The sequence below is a fragment of the Muscardinus avellanarius genome, assembly GCF_963383645.1.
Source record: "Muscardinus avellanarius genome assembly, chromosome: 4".
NCBI classification, from domain to species: Eukaryota; Metazoa; Chordata; class Mammalia; order Rodentia; family Gliridae; genus Muscardinus; species Muscardinus avellanarius.
The window spans coordinates 104,351,484-104,376,848 of record NC_137789.1 but is presented as its reverse complement, the minus strand read 5'-3'; the positions used below and the strand labels follow the sequence as shown (position 1 = coordinate 104,376,848).

The 25,365-nt window shown below is 41.5% G+C and overlaps 1 protein-coding gene across 1 annotated transcript in view; it reads left to right on the top strand.

The window, feature by feature from the left end:
* Positions 1-266: 266 nt before the first annotated feature.
* WASHC2A (WASH complex subunit 2A) overlaps positions 267-25,365 on the top strand; it is a gene marked incomplete at both ends in the record, with an annotated part of 58,758 nt that continues 33,659 nt past the window's right edge. The window contains 10 exons of the mRNA XM_080694801.1: positions 267-389; positions 1,177-1,341; positions 11,758-11,820; positions 13,716-13,889; positions 16,956-17,049; positions 18,031-18,092; positions 20,586-20,633; positions 23,206-23,313; positions 23,828-23,909; positions 24,698-24,757. Of these exons, the coding sequence (XP_080550927.1) occupies positions 267-389; positions 1,177-1,341; positions 11,758-11,820; positions 13,716-13,889; positions 16,956-17,049; positions 18,031-18,092; positions 20,586-20,633; positions 23,206-23,313; positions 23,828-23,909; positions 24,698-24,757 (979 nt within the window). The remainder of the gene's footprint in view (positions 390-1,176; positions 1,342-11,757; positions 11,821-13,715; positions 13,890-16,955; positions 17,050-18,030; positions 18,093-20,585; positions 20,634-23,205; positions 23,314-23,827; positions 23,910-24,697; positions 24,758-25,365) is intronic.

Sequence of the window (25,365 nt, the reverse complement as noted above, 5' to 3'; positions counted from 1 at the left end):
CTGCGGGCCCCCGACGTTCGCCCCGCGCGAAGCGGCCCCGCCCCCGACATCGCCCTGCGCGAGGCAGCCCCGCCCACAGCCGGTCACGTGCGCGTCCCATCACGTGAGGCGACGCCGAATCACGTGAGTCGCGTCCCGCCCGGTTGCTCTGCAGAGCTGCTGCGGTGACGGTGAGCGCGAAGGGCGGCTGGGCTGTGAGAGCGACTCGCCGCATCGCCGCCATCGCCGTCGCCTGGCTCAGCCCCTCTTCCCTTTCCTCCCTCCAGATGAACCCAACGACCCCCAATGGGGAGCGGGCGCCCGCCTCGGAGCCCGTGTGGGAGCGGCCCTGGTCCGTGGAGGAGATCCGCAGGAGCAGCCAGAGCTGGTCGCTGGCAGCGGACGCGGGCGTGAGAGTCAACGCGGGCACCTGGGCGGAGGGCGGGAGGGCCTGCACCCCGAATACCCTGCCCCCGTCACCTGCCCTCTTTAGCAGCAACATGCCCCACCCGCGCCCCTTACTCCGACCCTGGGCCCTGGAAAACGCCATGGTGCCAGGACACAGGGCCTCAACCTGCTCAGTGCGGAGTTCTGTTCCTTCTGTGGACATCCTAGCGCTGCACTCAGCTCCATTCTATTGGGCACATCCATTTCTGCGGGTTGCACTGTTCAGAGGTCTCCTAGCCTTTGTGTATATCCGGAAGTGGGTCTCTGAGCTCACAGATGAATGAGATTTGAGGAGTGTTTTGTTATCTTGCATGCCCTCTGTGATCCCTGTAGAATGACAACCGAACAGAACATACATAACATAATCCTTTACATAAGAGATAGCAAGTGTCCTTTGGCTGTTAATTTGATGTGCTTTTTAGTGGCTGAATACTGGCAAAGCCATCATTCCTTTACCATCCCACATCAACAGAAGTGCAGGGGTGCCGGGCTTGGTGGCACATCCATGTAATGCCAGTACTTGGGCGGCTGAGACAGGAGAATCTCTGCATTGAGGTCAGTCTCAAGAAGTAGTGAGACTAATTAACCTAGTCAGACCCTGTTTTAAAATAAAAATAAAATAGGACTGGAGGTTTGGCTCATATTTAGAATGCCTTTGGGTTCAGTCCCCAGTATCTTTGATTCTTCTTTGTTTTGGCACACAGAATAGATGAATAAAATGTTGATAATATGTGTTTATCTTCAAAATAGCTACTACAGTTCCTACAGGAATTCTCACAGCAGACTATCTCTCGAACCCATGAAATCAAGAAGCAAGTGGATGGACTAATTCGAGAAACAAAAGCCACAGACTGTCGCCTGCACAATGTCTTCAATGATTTTCTTATGCTGTCTAATACCCAGTTCATTGAGAACGTGAGTTGCTTAGTTACATCATGCTTATAAATAATACCTTTTGGGGGAGCCAAAGGTGTGGTAATTTTAAGTTTTCTTCTAATTTTTTTTTATGGTACCAGGGATGGAACCCAGGGTCTCTACCTCTGGGATACACTCCCAGACCTATTTTATATTTTATTTGGAAACAGGGTCACTTAAACCAGCCGACGCTGACTTTGAACTTGTGAGATACTCCTGTCTCAGCCTCCCAAGCGCGGGGATTACAAGCATGCGCCACCACGCCCGGCTATATTTTTTTCTAAATTTTGATGGATGTATTGGTCATGGGTTATTGAACCTTCTTTAGGCTCAGTGCCTGTTTTTTCTTAGTAAGAGTTTGGGGTATTTTCACATTGTTAAAGGAAATATAATAATAGGGTTTTCTCATATTCCAGTTTTTGTGTTCCGTTTTAGTTTTGAGAGTAGTCAGCAGTTGGCTGAATTGTGTTGCACTTGGGCCCTGTGGTGGCACATTCTTTAAGGTCAACCCTCTTGGCACCAGTTTTTGCCTCTGTTATTGATTAGGTCCATTATGTTCTGATAATCTGTATGTCTGCTTGGACTTTCCTCACTAAGGTTCTCTTATGATGGTTGAGTCTCTGATAATAAAATCAGTTGTAACAATAGATGGGTAAATTAGCTAGAGCATCTACCATAGTAAACATATAGTTCTAGAATGAAAAGAGAGAAAGGAGATGTGCCTGGAGCCAACTACAGGGGAAGGTGTTAAGGGAGGAGGATAGAGAAGGAGCTTAGTAGATCCTTGCTTCTCAGAGGATGTTCAACTTTCTGAATGTCTGCAGTAATTTGTGAACAAGAGGATTATTAAGACAAGCTATTGCCTGAGACTGTTAAACGTAATAGGTAAGATTTTCAGGATTGTAGAACAGCCTGTGCGTTAGGATGTAGAGAGCACCAGTAAGGCCATAGCAACTTGTTCAGTAGAGCTTTTTGTGAATATTTTTTTGTTTTTTTGTGGTACTGGGGTTCCTGGAAAACCTGCTACCTCTGGGCTACACTCCCAGACCTATTTTTACATTTTTATTTGGAAACAGGATGTCTTAAGCCAGTGAGGCTGACTTCCAACCTGCACAATCCTCCTGTCTCTGCCTCCTAAGCGCAGGGATTACAAGTGTGCACCACCACGCCCAGCTGAAGTAAAGATATTTATGAAGGTCTTAGGATTTCTTTGCCAGTTATTAAGGTAAAGGGAGATGCATGAATTTGGAACATAAGCAAAATGAGTACAGACTGAATATCCCTTACATGGAATGCTTGGGACCAGATGGATTCCCAATTTCAGACTGGAGGATATTTACAAAGACTGTACTTGTTCAGAATCTATCATTGAAAATACTCCTTAGCCGGGTGTGGTGGCGCATGCTTGTAATCCCCGCGCTTGGGAGGCAGAGACAGGAGGATCGCACAGGTTCGAAGCCAGCCGCGCGCGCTGGCTTAGGAGACCCTGTTTCCAAATAAAAAATGTAAAAATACGTCTAGGAGTGTAGCCCGGAGATAGAAGGGCTTCCAGGAACCCCAGTACCACCAAAAAAAAAAAAAAAAAGATTTGAGGATTCGAGATACTCACTTGTAGTCATTTTCTGATTATGTGCACATAATGTCCGTGCTTGGTCCTAGGCAGTTCTCTCACTAAAAGAGTCAGCGTAGTGGGCCAGGGATGTGGCTCAGTGGTAGAGCACTTGGCTAGTGCGCACAAGGCCTTTGGTTTGATCCCCAGCACCCCAAAATAATTGAAATACAGGAAGAGTCAGCTTGGGGGACTCGTGTCCGCCCCCTGGGTTGCAGCACCACACTTTCTCATCCAGCTGATTTGATGTCCTCAGTGTGCTCGTGGCTCTCATCATGTAGCTTTCTCACTGTGCTAAGTGCTCAGCACTTCTCTGCAGTCAGCACTGCCGCTCTAGACTGGGTCAGGAATAGATTTCCAAGGTGTTCTCTCATATCTGTTGTGCCTTTGCCAGGTTGGTACAGATTGGTACCAGATCAGTCCTCTAGTGGGGAGGAGAAAGAGGTACGTGTGATTCATTTTCTGGACCACACTCTTTAGATGTTCTCTTTTCTCCAGCCTATCTTTTCTACTGAAGTTCTCTTACATTCTGAGTTTTCCATGGCCTAGGTTTTGTGATATTTGTGTTTTGTTTTGATGATAGTTCTTTTTTTCTGTCCAGTTCTTTGGAGTATCACTTTTCTAGACATCTCTCTATTCACTTAGTGATAAGTCTTTATGCCTTTTCTCCTCGTAGTCAGCATCCAGAATTCTTGTCCAGTTGCATTGGTGCCACTGTGAAATGTAGCTGTTTCCCAGATCTCCTGTAATGCCTGAGAACACGTGACAGTTTCTTTCCATTTGTGACCAGATAGCTAGTGCTTAATAAAACTCTGATAAAAATCAACTTGCTGATGATACTGTGGCATTGATCTGGCCTCTGATGTGTTTTTTTCCAGAGCCTGACAGTGGCACTTACCTATTAATGTTCATGCTAGAATGATGGTACCATTTAGTTTCATGGTAGTTCATCTGAAAGATTATTCCAAATCAGATAGGTTTCTGGGTTCTCTTAATTAACCTCAGAGGCAGCCAAACTGTTGCCAGCTACACTTTGGAGTTAGTTCAACAATCTTGACTTTCAAGGGCAAGAACTATCAGGATTTTATAGGGCAAGAGAAATTAGCACATTTAGTAAAGGCTCAAGAGAGTTCCCTAAAGTAGGAAAAATGCTAATTAACATTGGCCAGCATCTTAATGTCTAATCAGAAGGTAACCTAATTCTTAAAACTTCATTAATTGGTCAATTTAGGAGTTTTATTAAAACATTAAGTGCCATTACCATTGGCTTTAGTTTGCTAGACGATATCTTAAAAGATTTTTAAGTCAATAATTTAAAAATTAATCTTTTCTTTGTAAAATCAAAATTATTCTTTTCCAAAATGAAGCCTAAATTAACTTTCTAGGTCTTCCTATTAATTTTTTAAAGATGTTTTTTAGCCATTTTTTTCTCATCTTTTTCTGCCTTTCTCTTGAAGAACCATATATAGTTACTGAAACTCAATAATCAGGGGGTGCAAAGGCTAGGGCCTTATTGGCCTAAACTCCTGGCATAGACTTCCCCTGGTCCTGCCTAGTTTAACATGATGATGTCCCTCACTTTTGACACCGCAGCCTTCTTCCTTGGAGGTACTGTGTGCTCTGCTGCTGCTAGGACTTCTCTTATACCGCTTTGTGTACCTCTCTATGCTTTGAATGACATCTGTCTGTCTGCAGTAATTGCTCAGGTCTCGGCTCAATAATTGCTTCTCTGACCCTCTATTCTGGGCAGATCTCCCAGATAAAAAAGCTTGAAGCATCACATATTGTTCTTTTTATTTATTAACTTACTTATTTATGGTACTGAGGTGCTCTTACCACTGCACTACAATTCTAGCCCTTTTTCTTAATTTTGAAACAGGGTCTCAGTTACTACACAGTGACTTCAAACCTTCAGTCTTTCTATCTCAGCCTCCCAAGTACTTGAGATTATAGGCATGTACTACTGCTCATGGTACACAACCAGTCTTTTCTTTCTTTCTTTCTTTCTTTTTTTTTTTTTTTTTTTTTTTTTTTTTTTTTGCTACTGGGAATAGAAGCCAGAGGCATTCTACCTCTGAGCAATACTCCTGCCCCCTTTTTAAAATTTTTGAAGCCGGGTGTTGCTGAGTTGCTGAGGTTGGCCTTGAACTAGCGATCCTCCCATCTCAGCCTCCCAGGTACTGTGATTATGAACATGTGCCACTTTGCCTGACTGGGTACTACCATTCTTCAACAGACTTCCAACGATCCTAATTTTAGAGTTATTGATAGCATCTGATAATGCAGGGCTCGATTATGCAGGGCTCCACCTGATACATCCAAACATTTTTCTCACATAGTATGCTTTCCAGAGTTCCTGAGCATGTGGGGCAGGTGCAGTCTACTTTCAGGGAGATTTCCTCAAAAGTTCAGGGTGGATTAGAATGAATCTACCTGTCTCTCCCCGATACTGGCTGCTGCCGCCACCGCCGTCTTGGCCCTGCTCTCGAGCATTTTGGTGTATCTCTTTCTAGACCTTTAACCTCTTCCAGATGACTTGCATGTGTATGTAGCCTGCATTCTTCTTCATATTAACTTAGAAGCATTTTAACATACCTTTGAAGCTTTAGTGAATTTAATTTTTATCCTTGCTCTGTTGTAATTCATAATGTACAGTTCAGTCAAACTTTCAGTGAAGTATTGAGTATGTGTAGAAAAATACAGTTACTCCAGATGTTAAGAATATCAGTGTACCGCCAGGCGTGTTGGGGCGCGCTCGTAATCCCAGCATTCGGGAGGCTGAGACCGGAGGGTCACAGTTTGGGAACAGCCTCATCTACTTAGTGAGGCCCTCTGCAATTCAGTGAGACCCGGTTTTGGGATAAAGAGTGAAAAACAGGGCTGGAAGTGCAGCTCAGAGGTAGAATGCCTCTGGGTTCCATCTCCAGTACTGAAAAAAAAAAAAAAAACAGTGTACAGATTTTAGGATTCTGCCCCATTAAGTCCCTCATTTATCTCCCTCCCTCCCCTGTCTGATTCTGTTTGTTTTGTGTGTATGTGTATAACGTACTAGGGGTTGAACACAGATGCTCTACCACTGAGTTACGCCCCAGCCCTTTTTATTTTTGTTTTCATTTTTAAAAATTTAAACACGAAGTCTCAGCCTCCCAAGTACTGGTATTGCACATGTGCACCACCATGCTGGGCCAAGTGGCAGATACTTTTAAAAGGTGGACAGCAGCTGGTTGTGGTGGTACACACCTGTAATCCTAGTACTTAAGAGGTTGAGACTGGAGGATTACAGGCTGGAGAACAACCTTGGCTATGTAGTAAGATTCTCAGCAACCTAGTGAGACTGTTTCAAAACAAAACAACATTTTAAGAAAAGTGAGCCAGGTGTGGTGGCGCATGCTTATAATCCCTGCACTTGGGAGGTGGAGACGGGAGGATCGTGCAGGTTCGAAGCCAGCCTCGCTGGCTTAAGAGATCCTGTTCCCAAGTAAAATATAAAAAATAGGTCTGGGAGTGTAGCCCGGAGGTAGAAGGGTTCCATCCCCAATACCACCAAAAAAAAAAGAAAAAAAGAAAAGTGAGTCTGGTAGTATACTTTGAAGGTAAAATACCCCTGGGTTCTATCTTCAGTACCATCCCCCCCAAAAAAAAGTGAACAGCATTCACTGTTGGGAGAGCCTTGGGGGAGTAAATGAGTGTACTGGTAGTGACATGTGTACTTAGGCATCTGGAAGTACCTGTTAAAAAAAAAAACAGTTGAGTAGCCGGGCGTGGTGGCGCACGCTTGTAATCCCCATGCTTGGGAGACGGAGACAGGAGGATTGCGCAGGTTCAAAGCCAGCCGCGTTGACTTAAGAGACCCTGTTTCCAAATAAAAATACAAAAAATAGGTCTGGGAGTGTAGCCCAGAGGTAGAAGGGTTTCCAGGAACCCCAGTACCACCAAAAAAAAAAAAAAAAAACAGTTGAGTAATGATTCAGTCTTTGGAGGGGTTTTTGTTTTGGTTTGGTTTGGTTTGGTTTTTTTGGTGATAATGGGGATTGAATCCAGGGGCATTCTACCTCTGAGCTACATCCCCCTCCCTATTTTATTTTTATTTTGAAACGGTCTTGCTAGGTTGATGAGTCTCACAACTTATTGAGGCTGTCCTCAAACCTGTGTTCTTCCTGTCTCAGCCTCCCAAGTACTGACTGGGATTATAACCATACACCACCACGCCCCACTCAGTACACTTCTTTTATGTATATCTTTCTACCTGTTGAGCACCCCCTTCACTTCCACACTTTTTTTTCTTTTTTTTTTAATGTATGTAAATGATCCATTTTATTAGATATGGAGCTCAAATACAGACAAAATTAATTCATTGTGATGAAAGTCAGAATGGTCATTACATTTGGGAGAACATACCCAGGAGAGCAGTGGCATGCCTGCTCGTTCTCTCTGAACTTGACCATCGTGTTTAAGAGAGGGATGGAGCAAGTGAAGCCACAGAGAGGTACCCACGCCTGGCTCTTCCTCCCCACCACACACAGAAGCCAGAAGCCACCAGCAAATCTGAGAGCATCAGATCACTCCGGAGCTTTCCAAAGTTGGAAAGATAAAAGTCGTTCAATAGCTATGGCACAGCAGATAAAAGTTTATCACAAAGTCCTTCTGGTATCTACAGTTTTTAACTTTTTTTATATATTTTTTAATTAATTAATTTATTTATTTATTTTATTGGTGCACTGTATTCATACATAATAGTGGGATACATACTTTTGTAGACATACATGCACACAATGCCCAGTCAGCCCCCAACCGATCCCCACTCCATTCTCTCCCTATCCCTCCCTCCCATGCTTAGCTTAGTGGTTGACATCTAGTATTAAAGCAATTTATCCAAAATTAAAAATGATAATCTCACATAACAGTTTCAGTTGTCTGATACCAAGCTTTTGATGACTTAAAGATAACTTTTCAATATTTCTTTTTGCTTTCTTTCTTACCAGAGAATATTTTTTTTCTATTTTTTTAGGTGAAACTATCATATATTTATATATTTATTTTTCAGAAAAAAAATCTATCCTAATATGGAATATGGACTCTAGGTACCCAAAACGATCTTGAAAAAGAACAAAGCTAGAAGATATATATTTTCTGATTTCAAACCATATAAAGCTACAATAATTGAAACAGTGTAGTACTATTCTAAAGGCAGATACATAAACCATTGGAGTTAAATAAAAGCCTAGAGCTAAATTCTTCCCTATATTGTCAAGTTATTTTTGACAAGGTTTCCTCGAACATTTGGTGGTGGAAATAATAATCTTTTAACTAAATATTGTTGAAAAATAATAATTAAATGGAAAAGAATAAAATTGGACCTTTACCTAATCCCATATACAAATATTAACTCAAAATAGATAAAAGACCTAAATATAAATCTTAAGACTATAAACTTTTAGGAGAAAATCTGGGTCATAAAACCTCACAACATTGAAATTGGCAGTGATTTCTTGGTTATGATTTCTATGGCACAGGCAACAGAAGAGTATACAAACTCCCTAAAAAAATATATATATATATTGTATATCCAAAGACAATGTAAACAGAGTTAACAGTTGCTAATAGAATGGGATAAAATATTTCCAATTGCTATATCTGAAGGTATATTAATATTCCAACTAGAAATCCTAAAAATTAACAACAATAAAGGCAAACAATACCCTTTAGAGATAGGTAACAGACTAACATAAATAATGAATCTCCACAGATAACCAATCTTAGTTGTCTGTTGGATGGAAAATCTTGTTTCTCTAGTTCTGATGTGTGTTACCTATTTCTTCTTTGTAGTTAATCTCTTTGAGTATTTTCTTTAGTGCTGGTTTTGAAGACATAAATTCCTTCAGTTTCTGTTTGTCATGGAAGCTTCTTATTTCTCCATCTAATTTGATAGAAAGTTTTGCTGGGTAGGAAATTTTTGGCTGGAAGTTGTTTTCTTTCAGAATTGGGAATATGTTACTCCAAGCCCTTCTGGCTCTCCTGACTTGGTTTAGGAAGTCTGGAGTGATCTAATTGGTTTGCCTCTGAATGTCACTTGGCCCTTTGTTTTTGTTGCCTTTAAGATTCTCTGCTTGGCTTCCACATTGGTCATTTTGACAATTATGTGGCGTGGGGATCCTCTTCTCCGATCCTGTCTAAAGGGAGTTCTATAAGTTTCCTGGATCTGTGTATCAACCTCTTGCTCTATGTTTGGAAAATTTTCTGCTATTACTTCCTTGAAGAGATTGTTGATCCCTTTGGTTTCACCTTCTTTTCCCTCCTCTATTCCAATTATTCTTAGGTTAGCTCTCTTAAAATGGGCCCATATTTCTTCAATATCAGATTCCTGCTGTCGGATATTTTTTTCTAGATTAGAAACTATGCGTTCATTTTTGGAGTGATCATCTTCTAAGAGCGAGATTCTGTTCTCCATGTGTTCTAATCGGTTGTTTGTGCTTTGAATTGAGGCCTTTACTTCATTTATTGCATCCTTTATCTCTTTTTGGCTCTCTCTGAGTTCTTTTCGAAGCACCTCTATTATTTCTATAGTTATTTTCCTGATTTGATCTTCTAGAAATCTCTGATTTTCAGTTTTATCGGGTTCTGATGTTGTGGGGTTGTGTGCATTCATTGCTCCAGTATTATTCCTCTTTCCCATGATTTCGGAAGTTTGTGCCTTCTCTGGGTTCTTCCCTTGGGTCACTATGACTTCACTTAAGGTGTTCTGGATCTCGAGTCAGTAGTATCTCAGACCCCACTACTCCTTTACTGGGTTGTATCACAGAGTCTCCGACCCAGAGAGTCGATAGAGGCTGCTTTAGACTGTGGGGGGTGCCAGGTTGCACGTTCTCCTATGGTGTGATATCTCTGCCACCGCCCCTCTCCCACTGGGTCAAGTCCCAGGGAGTACAGTACTGGGATTTCTCCTCTGTGGCCTGCAATTTGACTCACTGTTCTTGAGTACGCAGATGTAGCTGTACTGAATTCGATGAATTCGCTGCTGCTGCCGCCGGTGGCAATATGGCGCCGCTCGCTGCTACGCCCTCAGCTGTGGGGCTGTAGTTTTTCTTCTTGGTTTTGATTTCCACTCTGAATCCCTGCAGCGTGTGCTGAGCTCGGACTATGGAGCTTTAGGTGATCTCTGCGCGGAGAAATCCCACCTGGCTGTTCCGCAGTGGCTCACCTCGGCTTGCTGTAGCCGTCCCGTGAATTCGCCGGTGCCGCCAGCAGTATGGCGCTGCTGCCGCGTCCTCGGGCTTGAGGATCTCCTCTGTGGCTCTGTTCTCAGTCCGCTTTCCTTCTGGAGCCTGGTGATTTTTTTTTTCCTCTGGTGATGGTGATTTCTGGCTATGAAAGGCGCTGATTTTGTGGTAATGGAGATTTGTTGTTAGCGGGGCTCTTAAGCCCCGCTTTTCTCGGTCGCCATCTTCCTTTTTTTCTTTTTTATGACACTGGAGATTGAATCCAGGAGTATTCTACCTCTGAGCTTAAACCCCCACCCCTATTTTATTTTTTATTTTGAAACAGGGTCTCATTAAATTGTGGAAGGCCTCGCTAAGTTGCTGAGGCTGCTTCAAACCTACAATCCTCCTGTGTCAGCCTCCTAAGTACTGGGATTATAGGTGTGTGCCACCACACCTGGCTTCTACAGGTTGCATGTCCTTAATCTGAAATTGAGTTTTATTGTTTTGGATTTTGGAGCATTTAGGTTTCAGATTTTTGGATTAAAGATGTTCAACATTAACTATTCTGAAATCTGAAAAACTCAAATCCGAGACACTTATGTTCCAAGGTTTTGGATAAGGGATATTCAACCTGTATTAAAATTTAATAAATTGAGCTGTACTTCACATACCATAAGATTCAGTCTTCTTAAAAGTATGCAGTCTAGAGAGGTGTGGTGGCGCATACCTGTAATCACATTACTCGGGAGGCTGAGACAAGAGGATCACAGGTTCACAGCCAACTAAGTTGACTTACAGAGAGGCCTTCCGCAACTTAGTGAGACCTAGTTTCAAAATAAAGTAGTGCTGGAGGAGTATCTCAGAGGTAGAATGCCGCTGAGTTCAATTCCTAGTACACACATGTATGCAGTTCAATAGGTTTTGGTGTATTCATAAATTTTTATAACCATTGCCTCTAATTCCATACCCTTTTCATCATCCTATTTTATAACAAGCCTGTTGTACTTTGGTAGTTTTTAAAAAAGAGGTTAAAATTTAAAAATAAAAAACTCACAGTGAGTCTACTGATCTGTCATGGAAAAGAGATTCTTGCTTGGCCATTCAGGGAAAGCAGTCCCAAGTGTCTGGCTTTCCTGCAAGTCATTGATGGCTTTTGCTTTTCTGCTTCGTGTAAGTGGAATAGTAAGAGTTCAAGTTTTTCCCTCTCCGTTTGTGCTGTTCCTCCTGGTGAAGGTCTTGTTATGCAGTGATAACTTATGCCAGGCACCTTCTCACGAGCCTTGGGAATTGCCCCTGTGTCTTAGCCATCAGCATTTTTTATCGTGGAACAAAAAGGTGCACAAGCTGGGATCTTACTGTTTTTGCAGCTCTTTGGTCACCCATGGAATTTCTTCGTGCTTCCCAGTCTTTGCTCTCTCTATGGTGGGGGTGGTGAACTGACTGCTGTTCTTTGCTGTCTCTGACCCACTGATAGTGGTTTCAGCCACTTGTTGAATAACCATGTTCTTCCTCATCTTTGTCTTTTTGTGACCATATATTGAATTCTTACACTGATTTAGTTCAAATGATGCTTCCATCTTTAATAACCAATTTTGTTTCTATATTTAGCGCGTGTATGATGAAGAAGTGGAGGAGCCAGTACTCAAGGCAGAGGCAGAAAAAACAGATCAGGTACTTTTTAAAATTCCTCTTTATTTAAGTTACTGATCCAGAGAAGAGCAGTGATAGGGTTTTGTGACATGTCCATGGGGGTGGAGGGGAGTAGGGGGAGTGATACAAGGGGAATGGGATAGAGTGCTCCTGACAGAAGCCCGTTAAAGTTTTCTGTTTGTTTCTGGCCTGTTTGTTTCTGTTCTGGCCTGCAGAACAGCACTGTGTGGTTTGGTATCTCCTCGAGCTATGGATCAACTTTTGGAATATGTGTGAGGAGGGGAAATGACACTAAGTATTTCTTAATAATTTTTCCACCTGGTGACAGACACACTTATGTAACCAGGACTGTCATTGAGAGCTGCAGTTATAGAAAGTAGACCTGTGGGGAGTTTACAGGTGATTGGTGATACGGACAGACTTTGCTCAAGGGAGAACATTGATCTGTGGTGGCACACAGGATAGATTAGAGGTGAAACTGATCCTCTCTTGGTGTGGAACAAATTTTTAAACTAATTGTAATTATTTTAAGTGTAAGTTAAGAAAAGTAAAAAGTTGATAATAACTACAATTGGAAAATGATATCTCTATCCCCAGATTATTTCCTTCTAAGTTTTTGTTTTGTTTTGTTTGTGGGCAGTGCTGGGATTGAGTCTGCCTCACAGCTACACCTTCGGTCCTATTTTTTATTCCTTTTTGTGAAACAAGTCCTCACTAAATTGTGGAGGGCTTCACTAAGTTGCTCAGTCTGACCATGAACCCGTATGCTCCTGTCTTAGTCTCCCAAGTACTGGGATTCTAAGCATGGGCCTCCACACTCAGCGCCTTTGAAGTTTTAGCTCCTAAAATTGTCCAAGGGACCAGTAACCAAGGTGAATATGAAAGTGGAGGCCCTTCGTCTTCCTACAGGGAGGAAGTGACCTTCTGTTCATTTTTAAGATACATTCACACGACTTTTTTTTTTTTTTTTTTTTTTTTACTGTTTTTGGCGGTACCAGGGATGGAACCCAGGGCACTTACTTCCAAACTTCACCCCCAGACCAATTTTTTATTCTTTATTTTGAAACAGGGTCTTACTAAGTAGCTGAGGCTGGCTGCGAACCTTCTATCCTCTTGTCTCAGCCTCCCGAGTACTGGTATTACTGTGTGTACCACCATGCAGGCTTCCCATAACGTATTAACTGAACCATTACTCAGTAGTTGGGCTTCTGTCTTTATAGATGAAGAGCCTGGAGCTCTGGGATCTTAGGTGGTTTGATACATAGCCAGGAAGTGTCAACCTTGAGATTTAAAACCAACAATCTTATTTCAAAGTTTACATCAGGACATTCAGCAGAACCTGTGTTAACTTTTTTTAAGAGTATACTTTTATTGGTGCATTGTAATTATGCATCATATTGAGTTTGGTGTGATGGAAATGGGTGTGTTTCTGGATACCCCCCCTCCCCCGCCTCTCTCTTCTTCTCCCCAGTCATAAGACTGAAATCAGTATCAGCAGCTTCACATATGTACATGGGATTGTTTGGCTGTTTCCTTCATCAGGTCTCCCCACCCCCACCGGCCTCCGCTTCCACTGCTCTTGTGGTCTTTCTTCTCATTTATCTCAAGTCCCTTTTGTTTCCGAATTTCCCTCTAGCTTCCACATCTGAGAAAACACGGAACCCTTCACTTTCTGAAACTGACTAATCTCAATATAATACTCCCTAATGCTATCCATTTTTCTTCAAATGACATAATTTTGCTCTTTGTGGCTGAGTAAAGTTCCATTGTATGTATTTGCTGACAAACACCTAGGCTGGTTAATATTTTGAAAATCTTTGGGTAGCCTGAGGCGAGGCTTTGGAGAACACTGACAGGATTTTCTTGAAATAGTACCAATATGTTTGAGACCGATACTGAAGGGTGTTTATCCGTAGGAGAAGACCAGGGAACAGAAAGAAGTAGATCTGATTCCTAAAGTCCAGGAGGCTGTGAACTACGGTTTGCAAGTATTGGACAGTGCATTTGAGCAGCTTGACATAAAAGCAGGGAACTCTGACTCTGAAGAAGACGAAGCCAATGAGCGGGTGGAACTGATTCTTGAACCCAAGGTAAAAACATTCGATTCAGGTATTTGTTGCTACACCATGTTTAATGCTGTGTCTTGAGCTCTTCACTTGGGCACAAGACTAGTAAGGCATGGCCTTCACCCACCAGAAAGATTTGACTTACATATTTGCATAAGCATTGATGCAGCACTTAGCAAGTCCAAGGGAACCTGCCAGACTCGTGACTACAAACACAGATGCAGAGTGCTGCTCCTATGCTCTGCAGTCTGGTGGGAAAGACAAGCACTTACAGGAGTAGCCGTCATGAGTTCAGTGAGAGGGACTTGACTTCTCCCTGGGATGGTAAGGTGAAGATGAGATTTGAGGGGGGGGTTTCTTTTTATTTTTTTTTAAGTGGCAAATGTTTGTACTTATTTATCTCCCATACTATGTTACTTTGAAGTAGGTATACATGGAATGACTTAAGCTAATGAATTATGCAGACCTCATGCAGTTACTTTTTGGGATAAGAATACAATATCCATGCTCTCAGTGACTTTCAAACATACACTATATTAACTGTTGTCATAATGTGGTACCGTGGATTTCTTGATGATGTTCCTTCTCTTGAAATGTTAATACCCTTTGATCAACATCTCCCAATCCCAGCTTCTTCTAATTCTTGGAGCACGGATGAGTTTGGGTGGTACTGGGGTCCCTGAAAACCCTTCTACCTCCGGGTTATACTCCCAGACCTATTTTTATATTTTTTATTTGAAAACAGGGTCTCTTAAGCCAACATGGCTGGCTTTGAACCTGCGCGATCCTCCTGTCTCCACCTCTCAAGCTTGGGGATTACAAGCGTGCGCCACCACACCCAGTACAAGGATGAGTTTTGAATCAGGGTTAGAAGGATGGGGCTGGGCTGGGAATGTAGCTCAGTAGTAGAGATTTGCCTGGACGCTTGGGGGAAACCTGAGATTCTGGAGCTTGTGCTATGGATGACTGCAGAGGGTGGAAAGAGCATTTGGGTTGTTTCCCAATTTGGGCTGTTGCAAGTAAAGTGCTATGAGCATTTCTGATCAGACTTCCTCTTAGCCTGAAGGGCATTTATTGCTTTCTTTCTTTTGGATGTTTAAAAGAGGTGATGGGCCAACAGGAGCCACTCAGTAAAAGACAGAGCAGGTGGTCATACTTAGAGTCCTGTGATACGAGGTGCCTATAAATTAAAATATGCCACGAAAACAGCCTCATAGTTAACTCTTTGAGTCCCGCCTTTCTCTTCTGGCTTGAGCTTTATGGTCACATCAGCCTGGGGAGGAGCTTTGTCATCAGGACATTTGTTGACTTGCTTTCCACTGTGGGTGCAGGAGTCAGCACCAGGCCCAGGGAGGTGTATCTCCCGGAAACATCAAAATTGTTCTCCTTTGGCTCCCAGGGTGAAGAGATGTTATGGCCACAGGGTAATAGGGGACAGGGCAGCCTTTCCTCCTGCCGGGAGATGAGAGGTTTTCCTCAGGTGGGACCGACAGAAGTAGAGGGCTGGCCGGGAAGGGTCTCTGACCCATATTCCCATGGACAAGACTCCTTCATCTCTTTCTGTTGTTTTAGCCTTTAGTCTTATTTTACCAACTTTTCTAATTCTGCAGTGTTGACCCACTGGACTTGGGGCAGTACTGCTCTTGGGTTTCTTGGGCTGCTGTTTCCTCTCAGGCAGAGGTTCTCATTGGTCTTTGGCTGCTCATTTTGTTAACTATGATCTGTGCATGGTGGCCGCATTTCCTCTCAGCCCATGCTTCCTGCCTGCCAGTAGGGATCAGAACCACAGAAGTGCAGGTGAACAGACCCCGATTCCCTTGATGCCTTGTGTGTCCTGTCCCCTCTGCGGCTACCCCCAGCCTAGACATACCCAGCCTCTCCTAGTCAGATAGCAGCATTTGGTAATTGCCTCCCTCCAAACTGAGGGATATAACTGATAATCTTCAACATATACTTTATAAGCCAGGCATGGTGGCGCACACTTTTAATCCCAGCATTCAGGAGGCGGAGACTGGAGGATCGTGGTTGGCGGACATCCTCAGCTACTTTGTGAGGCTGTTTGCAACTCACTGAGACCCTGTTTCAAAAAACAAAGGACTAGCCGGGCGTGGTGGCGCACGCTTGTAATCCCCGCGCTTGGGAGGCAGAAACAGGAGGATCGCGCAGGTTCGAAGCCAGCCCCGCGCGCTGGCTTAGGAGACCCTGTTTCCAAATAAAAATGTTAAAATAGGTCTGGGAGTGTAGCCCGAAGGTAGAAGGGCTTCCAGGAACCCCAGTACCACCAAAAAAAAAACAAAAACAAAAACAAAAAAAAACAAAGGACTAAAAAATAGGGCTGTGGGTGTAGTTTGGAGGTAGAATGCCCTGGGTTTCATCCCCAGCACTGCAAAAATAAATTAATTAATTAATATAAATTTTAAAGTATAGTTTTTATTTTATATTTTATTGATGTAGAATATATTTTCATTTTTTAAAAATATATGCTCCTCAGAGCTCCCGGAGTTTCTAGCTTTTCTTGTTGGTCCTCTTTCTAAGCATTTCTTTTTTTTTTTTTTTTTTTTTCCTTTGCAGGTCTGGGATGGATGGAACCCAGGGGCATTTGACTTCCAAGCTATATCCCCTGCCTTACTTTTTATTCTTTATTTTGAAACAGGGTCTCACTAAGTTGTGGAGGGCCTCACTAAGTAGCTGAGGCTGTCCGCGAATGGTCATGCTCCAATCTCAGGCTTCCAAATACTGGGATTACAAGTGTGCTCCACCATGCCTGGCTTTTCTGAACATTTCTTGTGAAGTTGTGCCCTTGTCCTCTTTTAGTTGCTGCTAGTAAGCATTCTGCAGGCTTTTCCTTTTTTTCATTAATGAAAAAGTTTGGGAGGATTAAGCATATTATTTTGACAGCTTTTTCTGGAACATGACTTTTTTAAATCAGTGATTTATTTTTGGTTTATTTACTTATTTTACTTTTAATCTTGCTTTGTTTCTTATACTTCAATTTTATTATGTAACTCAGATGAGCAGGCTGTCCATTGGAACACTTAATTTTATTTTTCAGCCTGCATGGCTGATGGCCATTTCTTTCATTACTTGCAGGATCTGTACATCGATCGCCCTTTGCCCTATCTCATTGGGTCAAAGCTCTTCATGGAGCAGGAAGACGTAGGACTTGGAGAGCTGTCCAGTGAAGGTACTTTTCTTCCCCAAGCAGTCGTTCTGCTTATAACATCTGTATCATAACTTTTTAGAAATACTTTTATTGGCACATTGGTACATCATAGAGGTATAAAGGGATAAGAATATACATGCCCACAATACTTGGTTTGTTTCCCGCCATATCCCACCTCTTTCCTCTCCTTTTGCATACATGTTGTTGAGATTGGTATCGATATTTTAAAGGAATTCCAAGCTTTCCATTAATGTGGCAAGAATAGTACAAAGAACTCACATTGTTCCTTCACTCAGGTTTACCAAATAATGTGCCACCACATTTGTTACATTTTATTCCTCTTCCTCTCCCTCTCCCTCTCCCTTTCCCTCTTCTTTCCTCCCTCCCTTCCCCCCTTTATTTGTATATGTATGTACATATATGTGTGTGTGTATTCATGCATATATAGATAGATAGATAGATAGATAGATAGATAGATGTATATGACTTTTTTTTAACCTATCTGAGATATGGTACTCCATTACTCCTAATAGTTCTGTTTACTTTCTGAGTCCAAGGATATTCTCCCATATAGCCACAATCGATTAGAACCACAGAATTTTATTAGCATAATACTATTATCTAATCTTCAGTTCCATTGAAATTTTGCCAGTTGTCCTAGTAATGAGATCATTTCTCTGATTCAGGACTCAACTAGGCTTCCTCATAGCATTTAGTTACGAGATCTCCCTCTGTATTCTCTAGTCATCTTTTACTATCATAAAATTTCTTAGCCTTTAACATCTGTGAAGGATTTATGAATATTTTTTTTCTTGTGGATAAGTACTTTGAGACTATATGCAATTTTCACTCCTAACTGTATTGAAGAAGCTTTTAATTGTAATAAATGGGTACAGATGGTCTTATCACAACCTCGGTGATGCTCTTGCATGGTAGTTTGTGATTTTGAGAAGGAACTAAGGACATTTTCTCATGAACTGACCCTTCTTCTTTTCTCAACAGAAGGTTCTGTAGGCACCGATCGTGGCAGTCTTGTGGACAGCGAAGAAGAGAAAGAAGAAGAGGTGAGGACTATTTGGTATAAAGCTTAGGATGTACTCAGCAGGCTAAGTAACATATTTGTGAATTACCATTTGTTTAATTAAACCTTTTGCATAGGTTGTTTGTTTGTTTGTTTTGGGTTTATTTCTTTAGATAGGATCTTATTTATTGCCCGGGCTAGACTCAACTCTCTTTGCTTAATTCCATCTCCCTGAGTATCTGAGGCTCTAGGTGTGCACTTCCATGCCCAGCTGTAAAACTTCTAACAGTGATAGAAGCCACACTCTGAAGTTTCTTTCTTGGTGTTAGATTTGCTTTTTGTCTTGTGTATAAAAATAAGGAAAACTACATGTACTACTTACCTCCATCTTTCTTTGCACAACAAATCCCTTTTTTCCAGTTTAGTTTGAAGAGGGTAGCTTAGATATTATCTGAGAACTTCTGCCTGTGACACAGTCTTGGAGTACAGTCTTTTTTTTTTTTTTTTTAGTACAGAAGATTGAACCCGGGGCATTCTATGAGCTCCACCCCCAGCCCTATTTTTATTCTTTATATTGAAATAGGTTCTCATGAAGTTGCAGTGGGCCTCACTAAGGAGCTGAGGCTATCTGCGAACCGCAGTTCTCCTGTCTCATCCTCCCAAATGCTGAGATTACAAGCGTGAGCAATCATACCTGACTTGGAGTACATTCTATCTGTAATTCTAGAGGAAAACAAGTACATTTGGCACTTTTTTTTTTTTTTTTTTTTGTGGTACTGGGGGTGGAACCCAGAGGCTTTCTACCTCCGAGCTATACTCCCAGACAGTTTTTATATTTTATTTGGAAACAGGGTCTCACTAAGTTGCTGAGAACCTCACTAAGTAGCTGAGGCTGGCTTCAAACCTGAGCGATCCTCCTGTCTCAGCCTCCCAAGCACAGGGATTACAAGCGTGCACCACCATGCCTGGCTTCGGTACTTTTTTTACTATAAAATTTTTTAGACAAAAAGATGCTTAAAGCGTCCACACAGCACTGTGGCATTGCAGTTGCCTCCAGCACCTTCCTGCCCACAGAGCATAATCTGACTGGTGTAGGAAGGAGGGTCTGGAGTTGTTTCTTTAGATGGAATATTCATTATTGCAAAGGACACAGACAGTCTGAAGGATAATTCCTGAGTATGAGATTTCTAGGAGACCATGCTTTGTGTATACTCTTCTTGTCCATTCCACTTTCTTTTTTTGTTTTGATACTTTTATGGGTGCGTTTAATTATACATCATAGTGGGATTCAAAGTGGTTAAAAACATACATACAGCCAGGCGTGCTGGCACATGCTTGTAATCCCAGCATCTGGGAGGCTGAGACAGGAGGATTGCACAGGTTTGAAGCCAGCCTCACTCAGCTACTTAGTGAGGCCCCTTACAATTCAGTAAGCCCCTGTTTCAAAATAAAGAATAAAATAAAAATAGGGCTGGGGTGTCAGTCAGAGGTGGAATGCCCCTGGGTTCCATCCCCAGGACTGCAAAAGAGAAATAAAAAATAAAAACATACATGCAAACAATACCTGGTCTGTTTTCCTCTTTATCCCATCCATTTCCCCGCCTTCCTCACTCTACATGTTAGTGAGATTAGAAGTGACCCCTTTGTATATGGACATAGCATTCTTTGAATGTTACCTTCCTGGACTTTGTTTTTCTCCTCCTCAACTCCATCTCACCGTTGGACTGGCCTCTCTCCTCATTTGATGGAAGTCCTTATTGTTTTATCCATCCTGCTTTCTGCAGTCTTCCTCTCTACCCTCTTTCCTCCAGCCATCCAAACAGAAAACCTAGCAGTAGGAACGAGCTCTCTCCCTAAGGAACGTTGCTCAAACAGACAGTAATTCACTGAATCCTTTGCTTTTACCTGTTGCTGTAGCTCTATTCCTTTTTGTCTGTTTGTTTATTGTCATATTGGGGATTAAACACAGAGACCGTTTGCCTCTGAGCTATACTCCCAGCCCCTTTTACTTTTTGTTTTGAAACAGAGTCTTGCTAAGTTGCTGAGGCTGGTCTTGAATCTACAATCCTCCTGTCTCAGCCTCCCAAGTCCTGGGATTACAGGCATGTGCTACTGTACCTGGCCTTTTCTTTTAGTTTTCTTCTTGGTTCTGATGAAGTAATTGTCCTAGCTTCCTCAGGAAACACAGAGAATAGAATCTGAAATGCAAAATAACACAAACCAGCTTTTGATAATTTAGTTAATGCATAACTCTTTGAATCTAGAGTTTAGAATTGAAAGTGCAGATGATATGAACCCATTGTTAACGTGTTTTAATGAACTACAAAAATCATGTTAGCTGGAACAACCTTCTGTAGTGTTGCCAGTGAGTCTACCTTAGATGCACCTTATGCTTATAGTGATCAGCAGTCAGTACAAGCGTCAGAGATTCCTCTGCTTGACCTGGCATCAGCTGTCCCCAGAGGCTTAGACCTGAAATCATTGCTGTGCTTCTGAGTAAGGCCTGTATTAACAACAGAGCTGTTTTCCCACACAGGAGTCTGATGATGACTTTGCCAATCACAGTGACAATGATCAAAAACAGGTAAGGCTCATGTATTGAAGTGCCTTTACTTTAAAATTCTAGTTGAATCATAGCATATGTGCTAAAATTACTTTGAATAATTTGTGACAATTGAGGAGTTTGTTGTGTTTACAAGTAGTTTTCCTTAAGCATGTCATGTGTTTGGCCTATTCATATGTCGCTTTATAATTTACCTTTATTTTTCTTAAAATTGGGAAACAGATTCTGTAAAAAAGAAAAACAAAAAAATACCTAGTTTTCCAAATTGAAATATTTCACACGAATCCCTCATTTTAAAATTTGAGACAATGTAGAAGAAACTTTAATATTCACTCATAGATGAATATCTCTCCTGTCTTAATATAGTTAACTTTGACTATTCATCAAAGGCCACATGTTCATAATGTGCATAATTTATTATCTGCTCTTTTATATTAACATAAGTATATTTCTTAGCATTTTGATAGTCTTTTAATTTGATTTGTAAACTCTTTTAAGTGTGTTGGGATTGATTCTGGAGATCGAACTCAGCACCTGCTAGTGAAGCACTGTGCCAGTGATTTGCATCTTCAGCTTCTGCTATAGACATACGTACACAGATACACACACACACACACACACACACACACACACACGTGCAGGATTTTGGGGGGTTAGGGTTAGTACCACATTTTGTGGTACTGGGGATTGGAGCACTCTACCTCTGACCTCTACCTCAGCCCCGTTTTGGTTTGTTTTTAAATAGGGTCTCACTAAATTGGTAAGCCTGACTGTCACCTGTGATCCTCCAGTCTCAGCCTTCCAAGTACTGGGATTACAAGCATGCACCACCACGCCACACTCTAGTTTTTATTTGAAACCAGGTCTCACTAAGTTGCTAAGGGCCTTACAAATTGTTGAGGTGGCTCCAAATCTGTGGTCCTCCTGTCTGAACCTCTCAAGTCCTAGGATAATAGGCACATACCACCAGGCCTGGCTTTCTTCTATATTTTTAAACATGCTGATACAGGAAAGCATGATATATGATCTATATGTGTATATATCTGGATATATAATGGGAAGTTGTTTGTTTCAAGAGTTTTTACAGACACAAATTCTTTTTTCTTCTGTGAACTATTTCTCAGGGATAGGGCTGGGTAGAGTTACATTGGTGGCTCTTCCTAATTCTCCAGTGAACATTCTCATTACAAGTCATTCATAATGATTTTCCTGCAGTGTTGTCAATACTGTCATAAGGATTTTAGCTGAACTTTGGTGCCTATCATATAGGTACTGTGCTATATTGAGATCATCTCAATTTGCATTTTAATTTCCTAAGGGAATTATCTTCTCACTAAAATTTTACTTAACTTTTTTTTTTGCATTTTTTTGGTTGGTACATCTGTCCTAGTTGAAGTCACAAATGTTGTTTGGTCTTTTTAATTTTAATATCCGGTCCTCCCCCAGACGATGTTTGTTTCTGTGGTGTTTGCTACTGAGATCTGTAAATGCAAACAGTTTTTCCAACAGTACAAGAAAGTAATTAAAAGCGTTGGTATACTCATCTGTTTTTATTGTTAAAGATGGACTGGTTTTGTGTACTATAGTTAATCTCAGAGTCGTAAGGATTAAATTTAGATAGTAATGTACATATAGCATAGCGCCTGCCACAGCTTATTGATTTAAACAGTTAAAAACATTTTAACTCTACAAATTAGACACACCAGTGGTACCTTTGGAAAGATTAGAATTCAACAAGTAAGGTTGAGTATAACCTTCTGATCCTCATCTTCTCATACTGCCCAGGGGTCACTGGTAGATGATCTGGGTGGGAGTACGTCTTCCCATTTGTTTTTCTTTGTGCTTGCAAATGTGTCTGTGTTTTAGAAAGAATACTGTGTGTGTGTGTGTGTGTGTGTGTGTGTGTGTGTGTGTGTGTAGAGCAAGGCACCATGCTGGATTTGTTCTGCACTTTTGTATTTGATCTGCCTTGGATGGCTCATCAAACTGCTGCAGAATACTCCTTTTTACTACGACTCAGTATTCTTATTAAAATTAAGCTATTTCATTTACAGTTATTTCATGAGGAACGTGTATATGTTTATATTCTTGCTGTTATATATATTCATATATATATATGTATATACATATATAAATATATATATAATTTCCCTTGTGCGGTACCAGGGGTTTAACCCAGGGGCATTCTGTTTCCACGCTACATCTCTAGCCCTATTTTTATTCTTTATTTTGAAAGAGTGTCTCACTAGGTTGTAGAGGGCCTCACTAAGTAGCTGAGGCTGGCTACCAACCTGCCATCCTTCTGTCTCAACCTCCCAAGAACTGGGATTACAAGTGTGCTCTACCACACCTGTCTTTGTTATATTCTTATTTAAAAAGGTAAGTTCTTCACTGAGATTCTAAGTCTTGTGTTTTATTATTTGCACTGCACCTAGATGGCCTCATTCCTTCCTGAATTATTATTAGAATCATCATCATAATCTTTAAAGTTAATGCCTTTGTCAAGGAGGAAATGAAAAGCCATGTGCTGTATCTCTCTTTCAGCTTGATGGCTTGCATATGATCATTCTAATCTGGTGTTTAATATTGTTAGCATACTGCACAAATGAGTGAGGAAGAGGAGGAAGATGATGGTGACCTATTTGCTGACTCTGAAAAGGAGGAGGAAGATATTGAAGATATTGAAGAACGTACTCAACTTGTAAGAAAAATAGTAGTAGTTGTCATTAGAAATGGTGCCTCCAACTTATTCCTTTATCGTCACTGAGATTTGTAGCTGTCTGGGTTTATATCATATTTGTAATTTCAAGTACTTTTGAAAACAGAGAAAAGCATCCCCAGTTGCCTCACAAGTACCATTTCTTCTCCCAGTGTTACGATGTTACAGCTCAGATCATCCAAAATATATTCAGTTCCAGAATTTTAAGACCTCCCTTTCCCACCAAGCACTGTATGCTAGTCTTTTATCTAGATGTTCAAGTATTAAACTGGAGCAATAAAATAAGCTTATAAAGAGCATCTCCCTATGAAGGAACATTTATGAGTCCTGTTCTTTGTTGATCTCTGTAGAGTGTATATGTTTAATGTAATTAAACCATTTTCTCCTCAGTTCAATTTCTTTGCTGTTGTTGACATAATTTTGTTAGGTGTTCTGAAGTTAACTATACTAGTCTTTTGGTTACAATAGTGATTCCTTCGCTCTCCTTTTCCCATAGAAAAGACCTACATCATTTGCGGATGAGCTGGCTGCTAGGATCAAAGGGGATGCTGCAAACCGACTAGAAGAAGAACCAGCAGGTGAGCCCCAGAGTCAGGTTAAGAGGGTGGCCAGCATGTGCAGGAACCTCCACTGACTTCACCAGGCCGAGTTCCTATTCTATTTACTAAGGCACAAGAGGCTTCAGTTGTAGTTCTTTTACCTGTTTGGGTTCATAGTCTTCTTTTGATAACTGAACACTGTGAACCCTATGAGAAAAACAAACATTGACGGATGTATATCATGTTTTACATGCAGTGCCAGGAAACTCATAGATATCCCAGAGCATCGTGAGCAACAGATTAAAACTCCCTGACTAAATATTTATTGCTATATTTGGAATAAATAAAAATAGTAGAGTATACTGGTACATGTCTGTGATCCCAGGGAAGCTGAGGCAGAAGGATCACAGGTTCAAAGCCAGCCTCAGTAACTTAGCGATCCTATTTCAAAATGAAAAATAAAACAGGTACCTGGGTTCAGTGGCAAGTACCCTACAAAAAGCACTATACAGTATATTCTAGTTTTTTAACAGGATAGAAAGTTCAGAATAATTCCTTTAATAGGTACAGTCCTGGCATGCACATGTCCCTGGTGTGTAAGAGTCAGCCTTCTGTCTTACAGAGAACTCTTCTGAATTCCTCTGATGGGTGAGCCCTGAGCTAAGTGCCTCAGTTAAGCCGAGGCCAGAGCTTAATGTCTTGTTCTTAGACCGACACGTGAATGGAACAAAGACAGGGAGAGCATCGCTATATGTGTGTGTGTGTACATACACTAAGGGTGTACTGAATATTATTAAAACTGAAATACTCTTCAACCATATCCACAGGAGAAACAAAACCTCGGAAGACATTGAAAGAAAAGAAGGAAAGGAGAATGCCTTCAGACGGTAGGCCCTTCCCCTCAGTTCAGTTATTTTAGGAACGTTTGACTCAGGAGTGTTGTCTACATAATTAATGATGTATGTGTTTAATGCAGACAAGTGAGCTGTTTCCATTCACTTTTATGAAGTTTTGGGGGAAAAAAACATGATTTAGGGTCCAGGGAGGAGAGATAGAAGTGGAATAAAAATGCTTGTAAACATTTAAATTATTTATTATAGCAGCTATTATCTGCCTATAGAGGTTCTCTAAAGGTATCGAAACTAGAGATTGCTAGCATTTTTAATGAAGACTATAGCAGGCCCTTTCGTATCATGTAGTAATGTCCATTATATCCCCTTGTTTCTTCGTCCATCTCAGATCTGGTGTTTCCTTTCCTTAGGCTCATGGGAAGGTGGGCCTTAAATGTGACATCTTTGCTGTTGCCTCACTTTAGAATAAACGAGTCTAGGAGGACTGCTGTAGAAGTCACTGTGTCTGCTGCAGACATTTATCAACTTGAGAGTGAGAGCCCAGAGAGTTTTTTCAGGGCCTCAATGGACTGTTGAGTCTGAGCTGGGAGAAGTGGCACATGCCTTTCTTTCCAGTATGTGCGAGGCTGAGACGAGAGGATCAC